Source organism: Notolepis coatsorum, assembly GCF_963971535.1.
Source record: "Notolepis coatsorum genome assembly, chromosome: 3".
Classification (NCBI taxonomy): domain Eukaryota; kingdom Metazoa; phylum Chordata; class Actinopteri; order Aulopiformes; family Paralepididae; genus Notolepis; species Notolepis coatsorum.
This window is the reverse complement of record NC_140167.1, coordinates 109813165-109832812: the sequence shown is the minus strand read 5'-3', so window position 1 is coordinate 109832812 and position 19648 is coordinate 109813165. Positions and strand designations below refer to the sequence as shown.

Below are 19648 nucleotides of genomic sequence, written 5' to 3'. Positions count from 1 at the left end.
CTCGGTACACACTCTGTTGAGCGGGGTCTTTGGCTAGGCGCCGCTCTGTGTTCAGTAGATAGCGCTCCGTGGCGTCTTTCTTTGCGTGAAAGGGGGGCATTCCCTCTCTCCTCAGGAGTGGAGTTGCGTATCTCATCACTCCGCCGACTGTGACTCTCTTTGTCCCCTGCTCGAGTAGGTGGATGGCGTAAATGTCTTCTTTAGAGCGAATGTCTTTCTTTTCGTTCTTAAAGGGCATTGTCTCTAGGGTCCATAGCCTCTCGACATGCTGCAGGAGAGTGGTGTCTTCTTCTGTCGTTCGGGAGTGGAAGCAGCTAGTGGCTGCGGTTCGGTTGAGAGATTTAGCGAGGGGGCCTTGTAATGTCCATCCTAAGCGGGTCTCGACGGCTGCAGGACAGCCTCGGGGACCGGTATGGACCCGGTCAATCGGGACTATGAGTTCTGCATGGTCGGAGCCTATCAACAGGGTCGGGGTAGCGCCGTTTATGAGCGGGATAGGTAATTGGCGCAGGTGCACATATTTATCCATCAACTTGGTGACAGGGTAGGTGTACTGCGAGAGTCCTATTTCTTGGCTGGTGAAAGCATTTGTGATCTTGTACTGTCGCTCTGGCTGCCCGTTGGCTGCGATAGTGAAGGAGACATTTTCGCCCTTTATCGTCTTTAAATCTCTTCTTATTGTCCGAATCGTCATTTCGTTCTTGCTCCCCCGCAGTCCCAGTTGAGTCGCAGCGGAGGCGAGCAGAAGGGTCTTCTCTGACCCGTCATCAAGGACGGCGTAAGTGTCCATGACTTTATCCTGGTAGCTCAATGTCACACGGACTACCTTTAAGAGCACTTGAGCTCCGTTGCTGCTGGCGGGGTCAATGTACATGACACTTGCCTTGGTGCCACTCCGTGGTGCAGGTGTAGGCCGTCTTCCGTTACTATCGTGTAGTATATCTAGATGGGCTCCATCGCACCGGCTGCACCTTTTCTTTAGGCGGCATTCGGCTGCCATGTGGGCATCGATAACAGCGCCGGTTGGACTTTATCCATTGGCTCACTTCTTCTGCATTCATCTTTGTGAATGTGTCACATTGTGACAGCCAGTGTTCTTTCTCACAGTAGGGACACGCTATCTTCCACTTCTCCTTCCGCGAGGGGGTGCTGTGACTCTTACTGCTCGGTACTGACTCTGATTGGTGCATGACAGTCACCGATCTTCTTCCATCATTTATTCTCCTGGGTCCCTCTCTGGAGCTTGGCGTGCTCCGCCCGAAGGTGTCCAGTCGTAAGCTGCTGACCTCTCTCGCCAGGAAGTCGGCCAGATCAAGGAGGGATGGCTCGGGGCCGTCGGGATCTCGGTAGTCCCTCTGCCGCCGAAAGCGCTCCTGTCTTGCGGGTGGCAGCTTCTCCAAAATCCTCTCAACGTTGGAGTTGGCGTACAGCTCATGCCTGCCCTTCTCCCGTTGAGCTCCCAGCATCCCCACCAGGGACTGCACTTTGATTGACAGGTCATCTAGTGAGCGATTGTCTGTGGCTGGGGGTAGGCGGTCAATATGCCTTATCTCCTGGATTACGTAATCCCATATACGTCCATATCTTTGATCCAGCGCTGCAAGGGCCGCTGTGTATGGGGTCGAGGAGGTAGCATAGGCTAGCGCTATATTGTGTGCTCGCTGTACTTTCAGGTGCTTCAATAATATTGCATACTTGTGGCGTTCATCAATGACATCCGCCAGCATTGTCTCTAAGCACATCCGGAGCTCCGTGTACTGTGCTCGACTCTCATAGGCGAAGTCTGGGATTGATGGCGTGGCGTTGTATGACGCCGTGGATGGCGAATACATCGGCGAGCGTTGGGGGAGAGACCTCCTGGGCGAGTCCCCTCTTGCGCCTCGCTGTGGGCCGGTACTGGGGGGGTACCATGGCCCGCTGGTCCAGGTACTGTTCCTCGGGGCTGGTCGTGCGTCGTGCTCACCCGTAAATAGAGTCGGGGGTCTGTAGCGCAGCGCCGCGGGGGTATAGCCTGGACTGTATGGGACCTCCTGGTCCGGTGGAGTACTGTGCTGTCGTCGGGCTTGGTTCTCCTCTTCTCCCTCTTCTTCTTCTATCAAATCTTCCAGATCTTGTAATCGTTTATTTAGCTTCTCCGCAGTGTAGGCCGCTCCTTCCTTGTAGCTGGGTCTCGCTTGGACCGGTATGGGAAGGGGGTCTGCGGGGGGTCTAGACTCGGTCTGTTGGTCAAGTTCAGGGTCGCTTGCTCGTTGCGGTGACGCTGCTCTTGACTGCTGTCTCGACGAGTTCCTTGAGCCCCTGGCGGAGGGAATGAATGAATGAATGAATGAAAACTTTATTAACAGATTGCAGAATGGGTACAGTGCAGTACAGCTCAATACATACAATTGTTAAGGGGATGCAGACCAGAGAAAGACTTTCGTCTTGTTTACACCAGGGTCCCCCATTTCCAATTCATCGTAACATATATGACATACATGACATACAGATAGACAGTACTGCTACATCTATACATTTATGACATACCAGATTTGCAATTACAGTACTGTATTTGTGATACAAAAAGAGTCCAGAAAGAAAAGAGTATATACATTAGGCGTAGAAACTGTACATTGGATTGGGTAGGTGGGGGTGGGACTGTACATTGGAGGTGGTTGGGGGGGGGGGGGGGGGGGGGGTAGGAGTGGGGGGGGGGGGGGGGGTGTTGGGTAGGAGTGGGGGGGGGGGGGGGTTGGGTAGGAGGTTAGTACAGGAGGGGTGGGTGGGGGACACTGTATAACTGTACAAACAACACTGTACATTGGATTATGGGACTGTACATTGGACTGTACATTGGAGGTGGTTGGGTGGGTGGGGGGGGGGTGGGTAGGAGGGGTGGGTGGGGGACACTGTACAACTGTACAAACAACACTGTACATTGGATTATTGACAAGACCATACTTGGTAATTTACTGTACATTGGCGGGGGTTGTGTTCGGACATTTACAGGGGCCAGTTTCGAGTTGCAGTCTCCCTTAGGTGTTTTTTGAGAGTGTTTTTGAAAGTGGGTAGTGATTCACATTCCTTTACAGCTTTGGGTAGGGCGTTCCACATTGATGTGGCATAATTGCGAAACGTGTTTAGTCCCTTGTTTGAGCCGAATCTGGGTTTAACATGATTTGTGGAGCTCCCTCTGGTGTTGTGATCGTGGTATTCACTGACCTTTGGGAAGTATTTAGTCATGTACATGGGTACCTTGGTCGTGTAGTGTATCTTGTAGACCAGGCCCATTGCAAGTTGCTGTACTCTGTCGTCTACTCTAAGCCATCCTAGGTTGTCAAAGTGGGCAGGGGTGAGGTGGGTTCTAGGAGTAAGGTCAAGCAGTAGTCTGACCAGTTTGTTTTGAGATGTTTGTAATTTTGTTTTTAGCGCCTTTGAGGTGCTTTGGTACCATGAGGTGCAAGCATAGTCGTAGTACCCTTGAATGAGTGCTCCTGCTAGAGTCTTCAGGGTATTCTTGTTTACCAGTGAGGAGATCCGGTACAAGAAACGAGTTCGTTGGTTGACTTTTTTTATTACATTGGATGCCATTTTGTCACAGGAAAGATTTGCCTCTAGGATGGAACCCAGGTAGGTAATATCTTCTTTCCTTGTGACAATATTGTCACCCACTGTAACTGAGAAGCCGTCGGTCTTGCTGAGTTTGTTATTTGAACCGAAGAGAATGGACTCTGTTTTGCCCATGTGTAATGATAGTTTGTTATCAGCGAGCCATATGCAGATTTTGCTTAGTTCTGAGCTGAGGGTTTTTTCAACCTGTAATTTGTTCTTGTCAGAGACCAGCAGGGCTGAGTCGTCCGCAAACAGGAACAAGTTGCAGTCACAAGCTGACGACATGTCATTTGCATAAATTAGGAACAGTAGCGGACCTAGTATGCTTCCTTGTGGAACACCACAGTTTACTGTGAGGGGGGGGGATAGGGTACCGTTTACCTCCACCATCTGCTCTCTCCCCTCCAGGTAGGATTGCATCCAGCTCACTGATATACTATCAAAACCAATTGCTTTTAGCTTGTCAATCAGAATGGTGTGATTGACAGTGTCGAAGGCCTTTTGTAGGTCCAGCATGACCATGCCGCAGTATTTGCCCGCGTCCACCTCTTGTTTGATGTGGTCGTTTAAATAGAGAAGGCATGTGTCAGTGGAGTGGGATGTTCTGAAGCCAGATTGGAATTCGTAGATTAGATTTTTTTCCGCAAGGTATTTTTCGACCTGTTCGTATACAATTTTTTCATGACTTTCGAGATGGAGGTAAGGATAGAAACAGGGCGGTAGTTGCCTGGGTCTAATTTACTGCCTTTTTTGTGCAGAGGGGTCACTCTCGCAATTTTGAAGTCCTTGGGGACGTGTCCCTGTTTTATAGAGAGGTTTATTATGTGTGTGATGACTGGGGTGATGGCGGCTGCTGAGTCTCTGAGGAATTTGGAGGGGATGTTGTCATGGCCAGTGGCCTTGTTAGGTTGGAGGGCGCTCAGTTTTTTGAGTACCTCATCTGTTGTTACCATTTCCAGTTTGAAGTCGTCTTTGTGGACCCCTAGGTTTTTGTAGTAAGCTACTATGTGTTCTACCCCATAATGCCCTGAGTGGGAGGGTAGTTTGTTTACCAGTGTTGTGGCTATGTTTGTGAAGAAACTATTTAAGTAATTGGCTACATCCAGCTTTTCTGTGATGAGCGTGTTGTCCGTCTTTATGTTTATGTTTGAGAATCTGGTTTTAAGTTTTTTACTGCAGCCTAGTTGGTTATTGAGTAATTTCCAAAGTTCACGCGGTTTGTTTTTGTTTTCCTCGGTTTTGTCATTGATGAGTTGTCCTTTTGATCAGCTGCTCTATTAGTTGCGCTTGTAGTCTGTCGCGCTCTGCGTCTCTTTGGGCACCGGCAGCGGTGCGCTGGGCGTCGGCGCGGTCTCTTGCCATATTCTCTTCCATCTGGAAGCGTCTCATCTCCAGACTTGTGCGCTGTTCTTCGCTCCGTTGCTGTGCTTGGAGGTGTTCGCGCTCGCTGGTCGCCTGGGCTTGGAGACGTTCGCGCTCGCTAAGCGTCTGTGCTTGGAGCCGATCGCGTTCGGTAGAGGCTGTCAGGCTGACGAGGAACGCCTGTTGTAGTATCCTCTCCGCTTCGCTGGGGGAAGGCGGTAGTGGAGGTGAGCCGCTCCTGCGTGAACCGCTCCTGGGGGTACTCGTTGGGGAGTCCTGGAGCTCTAGTTCCTCGGCGCTCTCCTCTTCTTCTTCCGTGCAGAGTTCTCTCTCTGTAGGGTTGTCTTCCTCCCGGGGCGTGTCGGGGACTACTTCTTTAGTAGTGGCGGGGGGTAAAGGCATGTCAATTCCCTCTTGGTCTCCACCGTGGGCTTGGTCAGTTACATTAGGACCTACTAGGGCCTCTGTGGTCGGGGAAACCTGGTCGTTAAGGTCAGACATAATTTTACTTTCTACTTTTACTACGTTTACCGTTTGTCGAAGGCTAGGTAGTTGACTGACAGTGTAAGCCTCTAAGTACTGAGGTGTCTGTCGTCTGCGCCGCGGGCGTTCTAGGTTAGGAGGATCGTTTCGTGGAGTGTTCATCATAGGCCATTTCGATATTAATAACACTATATTAATATTACACTAGTTACCATCCGGTTCGAAGGACCAATTGTAGCTGAGGGGTACAATTCCCTGACTGTATTGTTAGATATGATATTTAATACCACTACCTCATGTACTTTAACTTCTGGCCACCCAGTACAAGATATAAGTATGATGAACACTTTCCCACCTGATGAAACGAACCAACACAAATGGACCAAATCGAATATTTAATACAGCAAAGGGTGTACACAATATTCACTTAATTACATTTATGATTTGAAATGTTAAGTATGCACTTTTATGGCAAATGAGTATTCGTAGGTAAATCAACATTGAATGTCCAATCTCTGGTTGCGCAGGGAGTAAGTATACAACCTGGAATATTTAGGAAACGATAGCGATAGTACTTAAATAATTATAGCTGGATACACTAAGGGGGGGAGGGGTCCCGCTGGTTGTAAGACAGTAGGAGGGGGGGGTTAGAGAAGTCGCTGGCGGTATCCCATCTGGCCGACGGTGTCTTGGGAGAATCCAAAGTCTTAGACCCAGTGCCCACAGAACCTCGGGCCGTAGACGAACACAGCTGGACCCTCTGTGGAACGGTATCTGCCGGTCCACAACGGAGAGATGTGGTGCGACCTCACGTGTAGAGCGCCGCCTCACCTGTAGTCCTCTCCGGGGGGTAATTCCAGGGGTATGGCAACCTGGCGCCAGGTTCTAGTCCAATGGTAGAATGAAACTATTATGGGCTGTTTAGTAGAAACGGGGATATTCAATGCATATTGTACAAGGAATATACAGGGGATATCAAACGATATACAAATACAATTAAATATATATATATAAATAAATATACATATTCGGTTTAATCTGATCCTTCACAACACATATAGTACACATTACAGTACAAACATATAGTACACATTACAGTATAGTATACCTGCAGTATATAATAGTATATATTGTTAAGGATTAGTGTTGGTGAAGGACCCAAACGCAGAACAGGACGGGGAGAAGGCAATAGGCAATAGCGAGACACAGAGCCAGGGGTGAATGTCAAAAGAATAATGCTTTACTTGAGCACAAAATAAAAAAGGCACAGCAATGGCCAGCAGAGGGCAAACTACAAAAACAAAGAATAATCTCATAAATGAGAGCAAGTCCCAAAGGCACAAACAAAACGCCCTGCAAGGCAGGCAAAGAAAAATAGAACAACTGACTACAAATAAAACAAAGAATGGTGGAACAAACAAATTAACACTAGGAAACTTACTAGGAACACAGGAGAACAGAACATGAACAAGGACGAGGAACAGCAAACAGTGTGGACAACAAAACACAAGCAAACACTAGTAGGGAACTCCAACAATGAACCGACAAAGGGAGGCTGGCAAACAAGGCAGATATACACACACTAATTGACACAAGAGGGTAATTGGGAACGAGACACACCTGAGAGGAAAAGTAGAGCAAATACACAGGGGTACAGGACAAAAGAATAACACAAGGCCAAACACACTGGGGAATACACTAAAGACAGAAATACACTTAACAAAACTATGGGAGCACAAAGGGTAACACGACAGAAAGTACATTAAACACTAAGGACAGATTTACAAGGAAGTGGGTGATCAAGAGTAGCGGTAGTAGCGACGGAAGTCCACAGGATGGCCGTAGTACAGAGTGAGGAGCTGGGAAAAGTTTGTCCAAAGGTGGGGGCTGTTGAGGAAGACAGAAAGGAGGGAAGGGTCCTAGGACAGGTGGACCCTTACTGTTACGAAGGATCAGATTAAACCGAATATATATATTTACTGATTGATATATATTGCATAATATTTGTATATCGTTTGATATCCCTTGTGTATTCCTTGTACATATACACGGAATATCCCTTTAACCTAGTACAGACCATAATATTTCGTTCTCTTATTGGACAGCGGTCCCTTAGGCGCCACTGCCATACCCCCAAGGTCTAGTTCAAAGTCACCGACAAGGACTTGCCTGGACATGAACGGCTCTGCGCAAGAATACGAGACAGGAATAAGGCTGGTACTAGTTTGTTCGCCTAACGTATAAATATGGCGCAGGTGAATACAGAAGTAGTTCGAGTTACCCAAGTGAAGCCTCACCCACGATACAACGTGCGGTGAAGTAGGGCCCGTTTGGCCCCAAATAGAGCATTGAGACCGCGTGCGAATTGATAACTGAAGTATCAGAGTTTAACGCTGTACCGTCGAGTTCGACCTATTCTATTAATTCAGTAATAGTCTATTTATGTATAGTGTATCGTGCGGCTACCGTTCTACAGTGACCAGCATCACCAACGTTTCTTCGTACCAGCTAGTGTGCTTATCCAGGCTGGGCAGCTTAACCTGGCGCCTTCACCCGAGGAGCCCTAGACGAGGACCGTGCGGACATGTACACTGGATAACCTACCCGACGACTACATAGCCCTTTTCGGCTGGATTATATTTGCTTTGGTCCTGTATCTGATGGAGCGGAGAATCGTCTACACCCACAATTGTGTGGGATTTACCCTGTGAGGAGCATCGTCGAGCCCGCCTCTAGGACGCCCGAGGCTGGCTAGCTTTCTTCAATGCGGAGCTGCATACCGGAGAATAGCTGCTGCTTTCGTCTGCCGATCAAGGGAGTAGTGTACCGTCTCCCGTAGCAGGAGCTTATTGAGTCCCCGTTGATCCAGACTTTCGTTACAGACAAATCCTCTCCCCTTGCTGGCCTACAACCGGAGGGACCCTACCAGTATCTCCCGCTGCCTTACTAGTGTACCATAGATATAATTCCTAAGATACAGGTGGTATTCATTATCTCCTGCGTAATATGATAATGGACTTACGTTATTGATTTGCCTACGCACATTCTTTCGCCTTATAAGCGCGACCCTACATAAAGTATTGTTATATACTATCATTGCTGCTAATAAATATTATTATAACCCAGATTTGTGTGGAACCGTGTCATTGTGGAGGTGTTCATATCATATACCTGTGTACTGTATGGCCAGTAGTAATGTACATAAGACAGTAGTGGTTTAATGATACCATACTTATTAATACAGTCAGGGAATTGTACCCCTCAGTTACACTTACAATAATATAATAGTATATAGTACATAATAGTGTATACAACACATATAATGTGATAGGAGATATATAGTACATGATATATACAATATAATATAGTATATAGTGTAAATATAGTTTAATGTAATATAATATGATTATATAATGTAATATAACATACAATACAGTATCATATGTATTTTTTTTATTAATATGCAGTTAAAGCTCTTCTTCCCTTCTGTACCTATCGAAAATAGATTTTTTTAGTCTAGATTTGAATTGATTTATGTTTTCACAATATTTTAGTTCATCCTCGAGTCTAGCCCATTCCACAGGGTGGCTCCGTAAGAGGAGATACACATTCTTTTCGGGTTTGTTTTCATCACAGGTTTTTTGTTCAAGTTCAATGGTCCTCTGAGGTTGTATCCCCCCTCTTTATCCAGAAATTTGCTTCTTACGTTTACCGGTAATTGATTATTTCTTGCTTTGTACATAACTTGCAGAGTTTTAACCTCGACGAGACCGGTACCGGTCCCAAAATAACATCACGTCATAAATCAATCTCTCCAGACTGTTTGACAAAAGTAGCGTTTTATTTTTCAAGCGTATTCAAGTATAAACATCATAACCATGTCACAACAGCAGTTATAATGTATATTATCATCAATACGTTAGTTTACCAATAGGTTAACTTAAAGTGTTATTAGATAGATTTTCGTTTTCGTTTTGGTGTTGTATAGTTCGTCAAAGTCGACCATTTTGGATTTCTTTTGGAAATTGTAGTTTTTTTGTGCCATTTTGTAGAGGACACAGAGCATTCGATGAGCGTTGGCATTTTTCCGAACGACACTTCCCAAATGCCTCTATGGGGCTTCAAGCAATTACTTCTGTATGAATCTTTTTTAGATACCAAGAATATGCAAATGGACCTTATAGAAGTGGAGCAATATTCCATTTACTTAGGTATGTATTTTAGGCGGATTTTCAGAAAATAGGGTTATATATTCGTACTGGCATCGCGTCCCGCTCTTAAGTCATACCGAGATATACCTCATCTCATGTACCTACTGTACACCATCAACGAAAAATAAATACACCCACCACCTGCCAGGCCCCGCCCCTATAGAGGCGTACTATAAAGTACTAGGCGTAGTCACCACTCACTCTTCCTCTTTTTCGTTTCCATCATAGCGGTCGCCCTATGTAACTAGTGCTATGAAAAGATTAGAGAAATTGCGTAATGTTGAATGCTTACCGGAGGTTTGCTTACCCCTGGAATCTTCGGGGCATGTTTCAGCGACACGTCGGGCCTATTCTGATGTTTCCTCGTCTGGTGGCAGCAGATCAAGGAGCAGCGTGCAAGGTTTGGCTATCGAGCCGGCTTGTACACAGGTAGGCCTTGTGTCATCAGGCATTGATGTTGGTGTTAGTAATGCTGTGGAGTGTGTGTCGGCGCCAGGGGCGGGATGGCTTGGTGAACGTTCCACTGCAGTGGACGATTTCCGAGCGATCCTGGAGCATGCTGCTAACACTAATGCTACTAATGCTACTGCTACTGCTAATGCTAATGCTGAAATGGGTCGTTGTTCTAATATTCCCCGCCGTGGGACGTTGCCGCTTTTCCCTCCTCTTGCCCGGTTCATTAATGAAGGTCAGTCGGTAGCTAATGTGGGGGGTTTCGCTGAGTCTTATTTACCTTTTTTACGGGTAAAAGGGCTGACAACAGGGTGCAGTCCGGGTGTACCGTGGCTAAGTAGCCAGGTAGCTTTGATCCTGTGCCCCGGCGGGGATGAACGATGTCCCACCCGGCCGAAGCTTGAGAGCGAATCGGCTCGGAGGGTGGCAGTATGGACGGATGAGTGGTATACTGCTGCAGGATGGTTTTTAGCGGCGGCCAGTGTTATGGCTCAGCTGGCTATTTTCCTATCCACATTGGCGTCGGGTAGTGGGGCTATGGGTCCAGCCGACATTATAAACATGTTGCATGTTTGTGGTGTTATAGAGATCTTGACTCAGTCGCAAGCTATAACTGTGGGGAGGATTAGGATGCTATCAACGTTTGTTAATAGGCATGTCTGGTTGGAGCACTCTCCTCTTGGGGAAGAGGATAGGTTTTCTCTCCTCACGACTCCTTTTTCCACGGAAGGACTTTTTGGTCGTTCTGTGGAGGCGCAGGCGGTTGTTGATCTGGGTCCCACACCGCCTCACGCTGTGCAGCCAGAGGTTGGAGCACGGCCTCGTCAACGACTGTGGCGAGGCCCTCGACAGGCGACCATGTTTCCCCTGCCAGTGGTACCCTGGGCGGAGAGTCAACAGGGATCCACAAGGCCGACAGCCTTGGCGGCCGAGGGATCGGCCATTTTGGGTGTATTCGGCTTGGATCAAACAAGCCGTCGTCATTCTGCCGCGAGCAGCCCGCTCCCCGTTCAATCCTCTCTCCGTTACCCACGGAAGCGGGGCTCTGATCGTTTTCCTTTGGCTGCGGGCCGCGACCCTTCTTTGAAGCGCATGCGGCCCCACTTTTCACTTCTCATGGGGACAGGGGCTGACACCCAGTTGATGGCTGAGCCTGGGTCTGTCCGTGAGAATGTTGTGCTGTCGCGTGGCTCCTGCACCACACGTTGTGTGATGGGTGAGCCTGGTGTTACGGCTGCCACTAGTTACAGTGGTCAGCAGGGGGACTCGAGGCCTCTTCAGTTCAATGCACAGCAAGGGTTACCCCGGCCTCGCCTTCGCCAGGCGGGGTGTCACGCTGATGCCTCCCACTGCAAAGAAGAGGCAAGCGTGATTTGGGTGATAGCAATATCACTGCAGGGCTACGGCGTGTAGGAGCCCATGGGGTCCTCACGCCTTGCGTGTCTAGCTGTAGAACAACTCCTCAGCATGTGCTAGAGGGGTGTTCAGGGGGGGGGTGTGTGTCAACCAGTTTGATGGCAGCTTCTCCCGTATCAAACAGGCCCTTTCTGTTGGGGTCCCCCCTTGGGTGCGTCACACAGCGGGAGGGACCGGGCCAACTATCTACTGTTCCTTGCGGCCCAGCGTCAGTTGACGGCGGGTGCGCTGTGGGATTATTTTCACATATGGCGACAAGAATGCCGTTTGGAGGGGTGGATAGAGAGAACGTTGAGGGAGGGGCTTGTTTTGCAGTTCGCACAACCCCACCCTCCGTTCTAAGGTTTGGTGCCGACCCTATTGTCTGGGTCAGAAGCAGTGACAGCCCTGGCCGACGAGATCCAATCTCTGTTGGCGAAGCAGGCCGTAGTCGTGGTCCCGAGAGAGGACGCGATGTCAGGCGTCTACTCACGTTATTTTCTGGTGCCCAAAAAAACGGGAGGGGTCAGACCTATACTGGATCTGTCCGTGTTCAATCGTCTGATTGTAGCGAGACCATTCAGAATGTTGACCGTCAAACTCCTGCTGCTTGCTGTCAGAAGGGGAGACTGGTTCACCTCCATAGACCTGAAGGATGCATATTTTCACATCCCGATTTTCCCTCCTCACAGGAAGTTCCTGCGGTTCCTGTTTCAGGGCGTAGCGTACGAGTACCAGAGGTTGCCGTTCGGCTATTCTCTGGCTCCCCGCACATTCACCAAGTGCGTAGCGACTGCGCTGGAGCCTCTACGTCGTCGGGGAATACGGGTTCTATTCTTTTTTTTTTTAAACTTTGACCAGTCAGCTGGTTCTTTTAGCGTTTATCGCTTTTTCTGGTCAAGTATGACCGACAGAAACAGGTTGAATGGGGTATAGATCGGGGAAAGACACTCTGAGAAAATACGGCGAGTCCGGGAGTCGAACTCGTGTACCCCAGATCCGTGACGCGCACGGTTGTCCCCGACGCCGAAATAGCGTTCGAGGTACGCGGTGAGCTACTGGAGCTCCCCAATACGGGTTCTATTCTATCTCGACGACATTCTACTCCTCAGCCGGTCGGAGGAGGTTGCCAGGTCTCATACTAGGCTGGTGGTGGAATTCCTCACCAGGCTGGGTTTTGCTGTGAACTGGAAGAAGAGTACGCCTCTTCCCAGTCAACAGGTGGAGTACTTGGGCTTGACGTTGAGGTCAAGGCCCATGATTGTAACCCTCTCGGAGCAACGGAGGGTGTCTATCCTACACACGCTCGGGGGTTTCCGTCTGGGAGGGACGGTCACCTCGCTGCAAGTGATGCGCCTGCTCGGTATGATGGCATCTGCTCACACGGTGGTTCTTCTTGGCCTCCTCTTCATGAGGAGGATACAGAGGTGGTTCTTCTCTATGGGAATAGATCCGGTGAGGGACAAATGGAAACAGTTGACGGTTCCTTTGTCGATATGGGGAGATCTCGCCCATTGGGGTCCCCATGGGCAGCAGGCGCTCACACGTCACGGTCTTCACCGACGCCTCTCTCACGGGTTGGGGAGGGACGTGTCGGACCAACGCAGTGGGGGGCAGCTGGACGAAGGTCCATGCTGGCCCGTCTACCCTGCACATCAATGTGTTGGAATTGAAGGCGGTCCTCCTGGTCCTCAAACGGTTCGACCACCTGGTGGTAGGCGAGCACGTTCTGGTCAGAACGGACAGTATGACGGCAGCGGCGTATATCAACAGGCAGGGTGGGACTCGTTCCATCCGCCTGCACCGGGCGGCGGTCGAACTCTGGCTATGGGCATCTCGCAGGCTGCGCAGTCTGAGGGCGCTCCACATCCCTGGTATAGAGAATGTGGACGCAGATATGATGTCTCGGGGCGGTCCTCGTTACGACGAGTGGGAACTCCGCCACGATATAGTCAGGCAGATCTGGGTCAGTCGGGCAGATCATCCCCCCTTGGGGGTGGATGCCTTCTCGATCTTTCCATGGCCGCCCGGCCTTCTGTACGCCTTTCCTCCTGTACAGCTGTTGAATCAGCTGTTGGAGCGGATACGGAGGGAGCGCAGGACGGTGATCCTGGTCGCGCCGGACCGGGGCACGGCAGTGTGGTTCCCGGTCTTGATCCAGCTACTGGTCGCTCCGCCTTGGGTTATTCCTTGGTCGGCGACGGCCCTCTCTCAGCAACACGGGTCGCTGTTTCAGTACCCGGTGTTGGGCCAACGTCTGATGGTGTGGCTGGTGGGAGGGTAAGTCTGGAGAGGATGGACCCTTCTGTGGTTGATACCATCCGGAATGCGCATGCTCCCGCTTTACGCGGGCAGATGGCGTATGTTCCAAGAGTGGTGTAAGGCGGGGGGCCGGGACCCAGTCTCCTGCCCCCTGGATGCTGTCCTTGGTTACCTTGACGGCTTCGACGGTGAGGGTATATGCAGCAGCTATATCCTCCTATCATGAGGGATTTGAGGGGGATGTCTTGTTCAGCCACCCTCTTGTGAAGCGTTTCCTGCTTGGCGCTCGACGCGCTAAGCCGGTGCAACGCTCTTTGGCTCCGAGTTGGGATCTTCAATTGGTCCTCGGTCGGTTGTCCTTGGCCCCGTTTGAGCCTCTGGAGCAAGCGCCGTTGGGACAGCTGTCGTTCAAGACCGCGTTCTTGCTGGCCGTCCGCTAAACGCGTGGGTTCAAGTTTCTTTAACACTTTGGCTGCCATGAAACGTGTTTTGACGTCATTGCGGGCCATGCTCAAGTTGCCGGAGGACGCTGTACAGCGTCCTTATATCAATATTTCAAAAATCTGCGATCGGATTCATATGTCCCCTCCGCTGGCCTGAGATCCACCAGCAGGACCCACTGAGCTCTCTGGCGGTTCAGGAGCGCCATCTGGTGGCCGATCGGCGCAATCGCTTAAACAGGATGTGCCATAGAGGTTGTGCTAGACGTCCGTATTGCTTCCGGCCACTCGGTACATGTCCCGGGACGTCACGCTACATAGCGATCGATTGCCAATAACTCGATAAACAACATGATTTGGACGTATATACCATTATACAAGCTGGAGATGGACCGGGTAAATCGCCATCCCATAATGATAGAATTTCTACTCTACGATGATCGCCCAACGGCGCGCGGAGACTGGGGTGAGTTTGAGCGTGTAACGTTACCGTCTTCGATACTAACTGCTATTATCAACATTTGACCCACATTAGATGATTGGTATAACGCTGCCCACGGAATTATAAACGCCCCCTCGCCCATCCGGTCAACATCAGATGACGTGTAGTAACTTCTAGAAGTACGTCTAGTTGGAATTTTTTATATCGCGCTGATTGCCATCAAACTGTATTTCATCATCAATATAATGCATTTGGGGCTATATATCACGTTCTGGAGAAAGCTGCAGAAAGAGATGAAAACATACTTATACATTAGACCATACTTTACTATGAATATGTGAATGAAAAAGTTTAACGTTGCTACACAATGAACAATACATATAGGACTTTGAATGGGCCCTAATAATGGCAATGTAGCAATAGAATTTAAAAAGTTATAGCCCTGCAAAGAAGGGGACTTTCTCCATAGACAAATAGAGCCGGCAACCTATGGTATATCATGAATTTAACCCAAGGCAACCAAAGTGTTAATAGTTGTCATACAGAAGTACAGAATACTTTTATACAAAATGCTTCTTACTGTTACGCTCCAGAGACTGTGCAAGACAAGATAAGTATGAAATAAAATAACATAGTATAGCATGTGAATTAGAAGTAAAAAAAATTAGGTCACAGTGTTCAGTATAGACATATGTACAATGTTCGATGCAGAATAGACATAACTGAGTTACCATATAATATACAATACTATGCAGTGTACTAATATACAATACTATATAGTGCAAGGCAGAAATGGTATGAGGTGCAATTTAGGTACAATTTACAGTAGGTGTACGAGTTGTAGTGCAAATCCTTTATCAATAAATATAAAGTGTGTTTGTGTGATCTAAAGTGTGGAGAGTGGGTTCTGCAGTGTGTTGTTTGTTTAAGTGAGTGTGTGCGTGTGGGTGTGTGTGCTGTGTGCATTTGATGGTTGTTGCATAGTGTTTATTGTTCGTTTAGCAGCCTGATGGCCTGGGGATAGAAGCTTCTTCTGAGTCTTTCTGTGCTCGCCTTAAGACTCCGGTATCGCTTGCCTGACCGCAGCAGTTCAAAGAGGCAGTTGTTCGGGTGGCTGGAGTCCTTGATGATTCTCTTAGCCTTCCCCCTGCACCGCTTGTTGTAAATGTTCTGGAGGGTGGGAAGCCCCCCTCCAATTGTGCGTTCGGCTGAACGTGTCACTCTTTGTAGTCTGCTACGGTCTTTTTACAGTGCTATTCCCAAACCAGGAGGTGATGTTGCCAGTCAGGATGCTCTCTATTGTACATGAGTAGAAGTTCCTAAGGATCTTCTGACTGACTTGGAACTTCCTTAGGCGCCTGAGGAAGTAGAGGCGTTGTCGTGCCTTCTTCACAACACTGTCAATGTGTGTGGTCCATGTCAAGTCCTCGGATATGTGGGCTCCGAGGTACTTGAAACTGTTCACTCTCTCAACCGGTGCCCCGTCGATGCTGAGGGGGCTGTAGTCCTTGACCCCCGACCTCCTGAAGTCCACAATCATCTCTTTTGTTTTGCTGACGTTCAGGGAGAGGCAGTTCTCCTGACACCACTGTGACAGATTCTCTACCTCTTCCAGGTAGGCCCTCTCGTCGTTGGCAGAGATCAGGCCCACCACTACTGTGTCATCAGCAAATTTGATGATTGTGTTGTTGTTCCGCTGTGCCACGCAGTCATGTGTGTACAGGGAGTAGAGGAGGGGGCTCAGAACACAGCCCTGGGGGGCCCCTATGTTGAGCGTGATGGATGAGGAGGTGCCGTTGCCGGCTCTTACCACCTGGGGTCTGCCCGTCAGGAAGTCCAAGACCCACTGGCAGAGGTCATAGTTCAAGCCCAGGTCCCTGAGCTTGGCTATGAGTTTGGAGGGGACTATGGTATTGAATGCTGAGCTGTAGTCGATGACAGCATTCTCACATAGTTCCCCTGCCTCTTGTCCAGGTGTGATGCTGCTGTGTGCAGCACATGGGCTATGGTGTCCTCCGTGGACCTGTTGGGGCGATATGCAAATTGCAGGGGGTCCAGGTTGATGGGGAGGGAGGAACAGATGTAGCCCTTCACTAGCTTCTCAAAACACTTCATGGCTATGGAGGTGAGGGCTACAGGGCGGTAGTCGTTGAGGCAAGCGGGCGTAGATTTTTTGGGTACAGGGATGATGGTGGACTTCTTCAGACAGGTGGGGATGACAGCCTGTTCCAAGGACAGGTTGAAGATGTCAGTGAATACCGGGGCCAGTTGGTCGGCACAGACCAAGCTCTGTGCTCTTTCGGTACGTCCAGAGTGCCTGTCTTTTCGTTCCGATTGTGGTGCCACTCTGCGGCCTAATCCTGCCTTCGTGCCTAAGAATATCCGGAGTTCCTTCCGCTCCAGGGATATTGTGGTTCAGGCGTTTCATCCGCCTCCTCACGTTAGTGAGTTGGAGGCGGGCCTTCACCTGTCATGTCCGGTCCATGCTTTGGGAATTTACCTCAGCCGTACTCAGGGCCTCAGGGTTACCGATCAGCTTTTTGTCTGTCACAGTGGTTCTCGTGCCGGTAAGGCACTATCGAAACAGCGCCTGTCCCATTGGTTGTGCGAGGGCATTGCCCTCTGCTACATGTTGGCCAAGCTCCACTCGTGGGGTGGCAGCCTCTGCCGCTCTGCTGGGTGGGGCCTCGGTGAAGGACATCTGTGCTGCAGCTTCATATCCCTCCCCGGGTCCCTTCGTAAGGTTTTACCTCATGGACATGACCGGGGGTTCTGTCTCCCAGGCGGTTCTGAGGTCTGTGGCCTCTCCTGTTTCCTGTCCTTTGGTAGGGTAGCAGGGGTGTGTGGGTATGGGCCACAGTGTGTTGGGTCACACGTGGTTTCGCCTGTGCTGTGTGTTCAAGGGGTTCTAGTTCCCTCTTGCTCGCACTCGGGTGGAGTTGACTGCGCCCCCCCTTCATTAGGAAGGATGGGGTGACGGGACTCTTTTTTCCCCTTGATGTGGGCTTACGGGTCCTCAGGGGGTGCATCTGTCGGGCCTCGCGTCCGCTCTACCCCATATCTCGGTATGGCTTAAGAGCGGGACGCGATGCCAGTACGAATATATAACGACAGGTTATGTATATAACCTAGTTATATGAGTACTGGCTAAGCGTCCCGCTCTTGGGGAATCTTTTCCTGGAAACGTTTTTTTCCGAGGAAGAGTGAGTGGTGACCATGCCTAGTACTTTATAGTACGCCTCTATAGGGGCGGGGCCTGGCAGGTGGTGGGTGTATTTGTTTTTCGTTGATGGTGTACAGTAGGTACATGAGATGAGGTATATCTCGGTATGGCTTAAGAGCGGGACGCTTAGCCAGTACTCATATAACTAGGTTATATACATAACCTGTCGATCTGGGCTTAAGAGGTTAAAGTTAACCATATCAATGAACTTCAAAATGTGTGATTGTAGAAACAGTGTGTGTGTGGTCCCGATATCCTGCATTGTTTATTACTCTTATTGCTCTTTTTTGTAGGATAGTCAATGTATTTATGGCTGTTTTGTATGTTACCCCGTACCTCTGTGCAGTAATGCAGGTAAGGCAAGATCATTGCACAGTACAGAGTGTGCAATGAGTTGGGATTGAGTACATGTCTCACCTTACTAATGATTGAGATGCTCTTTGCCATTTTAGCCCTCATATATTCTATATGGGGTTTCACACACACACACACACACACACGCACACACACACACACACACACACACACACACACACACATACACATACACATACACATACACACACACACACACACACACACACACACACACACACACACACACACACACATAAGCTCTGCCCCCCTCCCCTTCCCAATTCACACCCTAACTCCCTAACTTACTCTCCTGCTTACCTCCTCCTGTCCTCCAGGGGGCGGTGTGTTGCTGGTGGAGGCCCTGCTCCATGAGGATGGTTCAGGCCCTCTGACGGCCCAGCTCTACTCCCTCAACATGCTGGTACAGACTGAGGGCCGGGAGAGGAGTGGAACAGAGTATGCAGTGCTGCTTGCCGCTGCCGGTTTCAAGAACGTTCAAGTCCACCGCACGGGCAAGATCTATGACGCCGTCTTGGGACGCAAGGAGGGATAGGCTGGGAATCCTGGGCTATGACCGGAAGCTCGTACCACTTTCCAAACACCCTACCATTGCAGTGTGTTAGCATTTTTTTTTTTTTTGTGATCACATTTTTTCAAATGTTCTTTTTCCTTCACATGAAACAAGACAAAACACAATACAATAATAATAATTACAAGACTTCACAGGACAATAACAGCAATAAAAATAATAACAGTGTGTTAGCATTTCTATTGTACATCCTATTTCAATGTTCTTGGGACTTACAAATGCACAAGACAGGTTAACACTTCCAGTGCCACTGGTTAACATGGTAAAACGTGGTTGAATGCCGGCACCCACTTCAATGATAGCGTTGTGAACGCATAATCTCTGTCTTAAATTATGGCTGTGTCTAATCTGCCCGTCGTTTATCAATGACTTGTTTGCAGTCAACATTGTCGAAACGGATTGTTTTTTAATCGCTTCATTTCCGTTTTATAGCATTTTGAAAATCCCTCGTTTTCAAGGAAAATATAAAGATTCCGTGATAATCTGCATTTACTGGAATATTCTGGCATACACAAAAACGTTGTAATTTTTCGGCCTATTTATTAATCGTTTTCAAATAAACGCTAGATTATCGATAGTATATGTGTACTTATGCACGCTATAGAAGCGGGCTGAAATATCGATTCTCTCATTTCCTGATCAGCGTGCACACACAGACACACACACACACATGGGACACGTTGATATATCTGTGAAAAAAGCTCTGATTATCCCAAGACTGGTGAAATAAATTCCTTACCTCAGATCAGATGTTATCCAAAAAGATTATTCCAATTCCTGATCGCCATTCCAAATATCGATCGTGTTTATTGATTCAGCGTTGGGTACTGTAAATACATA

General features: G+C 48.9%; 1 protein-coding gene across 1 annotated transcript in view; it reads left to right on the top strand.

Annotated features, from left to right (window-relative positions):
• The window catches only part of asmt (acetylserotonin O-methyltransferase), a gene marked incomplete at both ends in the record, with an annotated part of 71854 nt that extends 53082 nt beyond the window's left edge, over positions 1–18772 (top strand). Inside the window, one exon of the mRNA XM_084311341.1 lies at positions 18555–18772. Coding sequence (XP_084167467.1) covers positions 18555–18772 — 218 coding nt within the window. The remainder of the gene's footprint in view (positions 1–18554) is intronic.
• Positions 18773–19648: the final 876 nt, after the last annotated feature.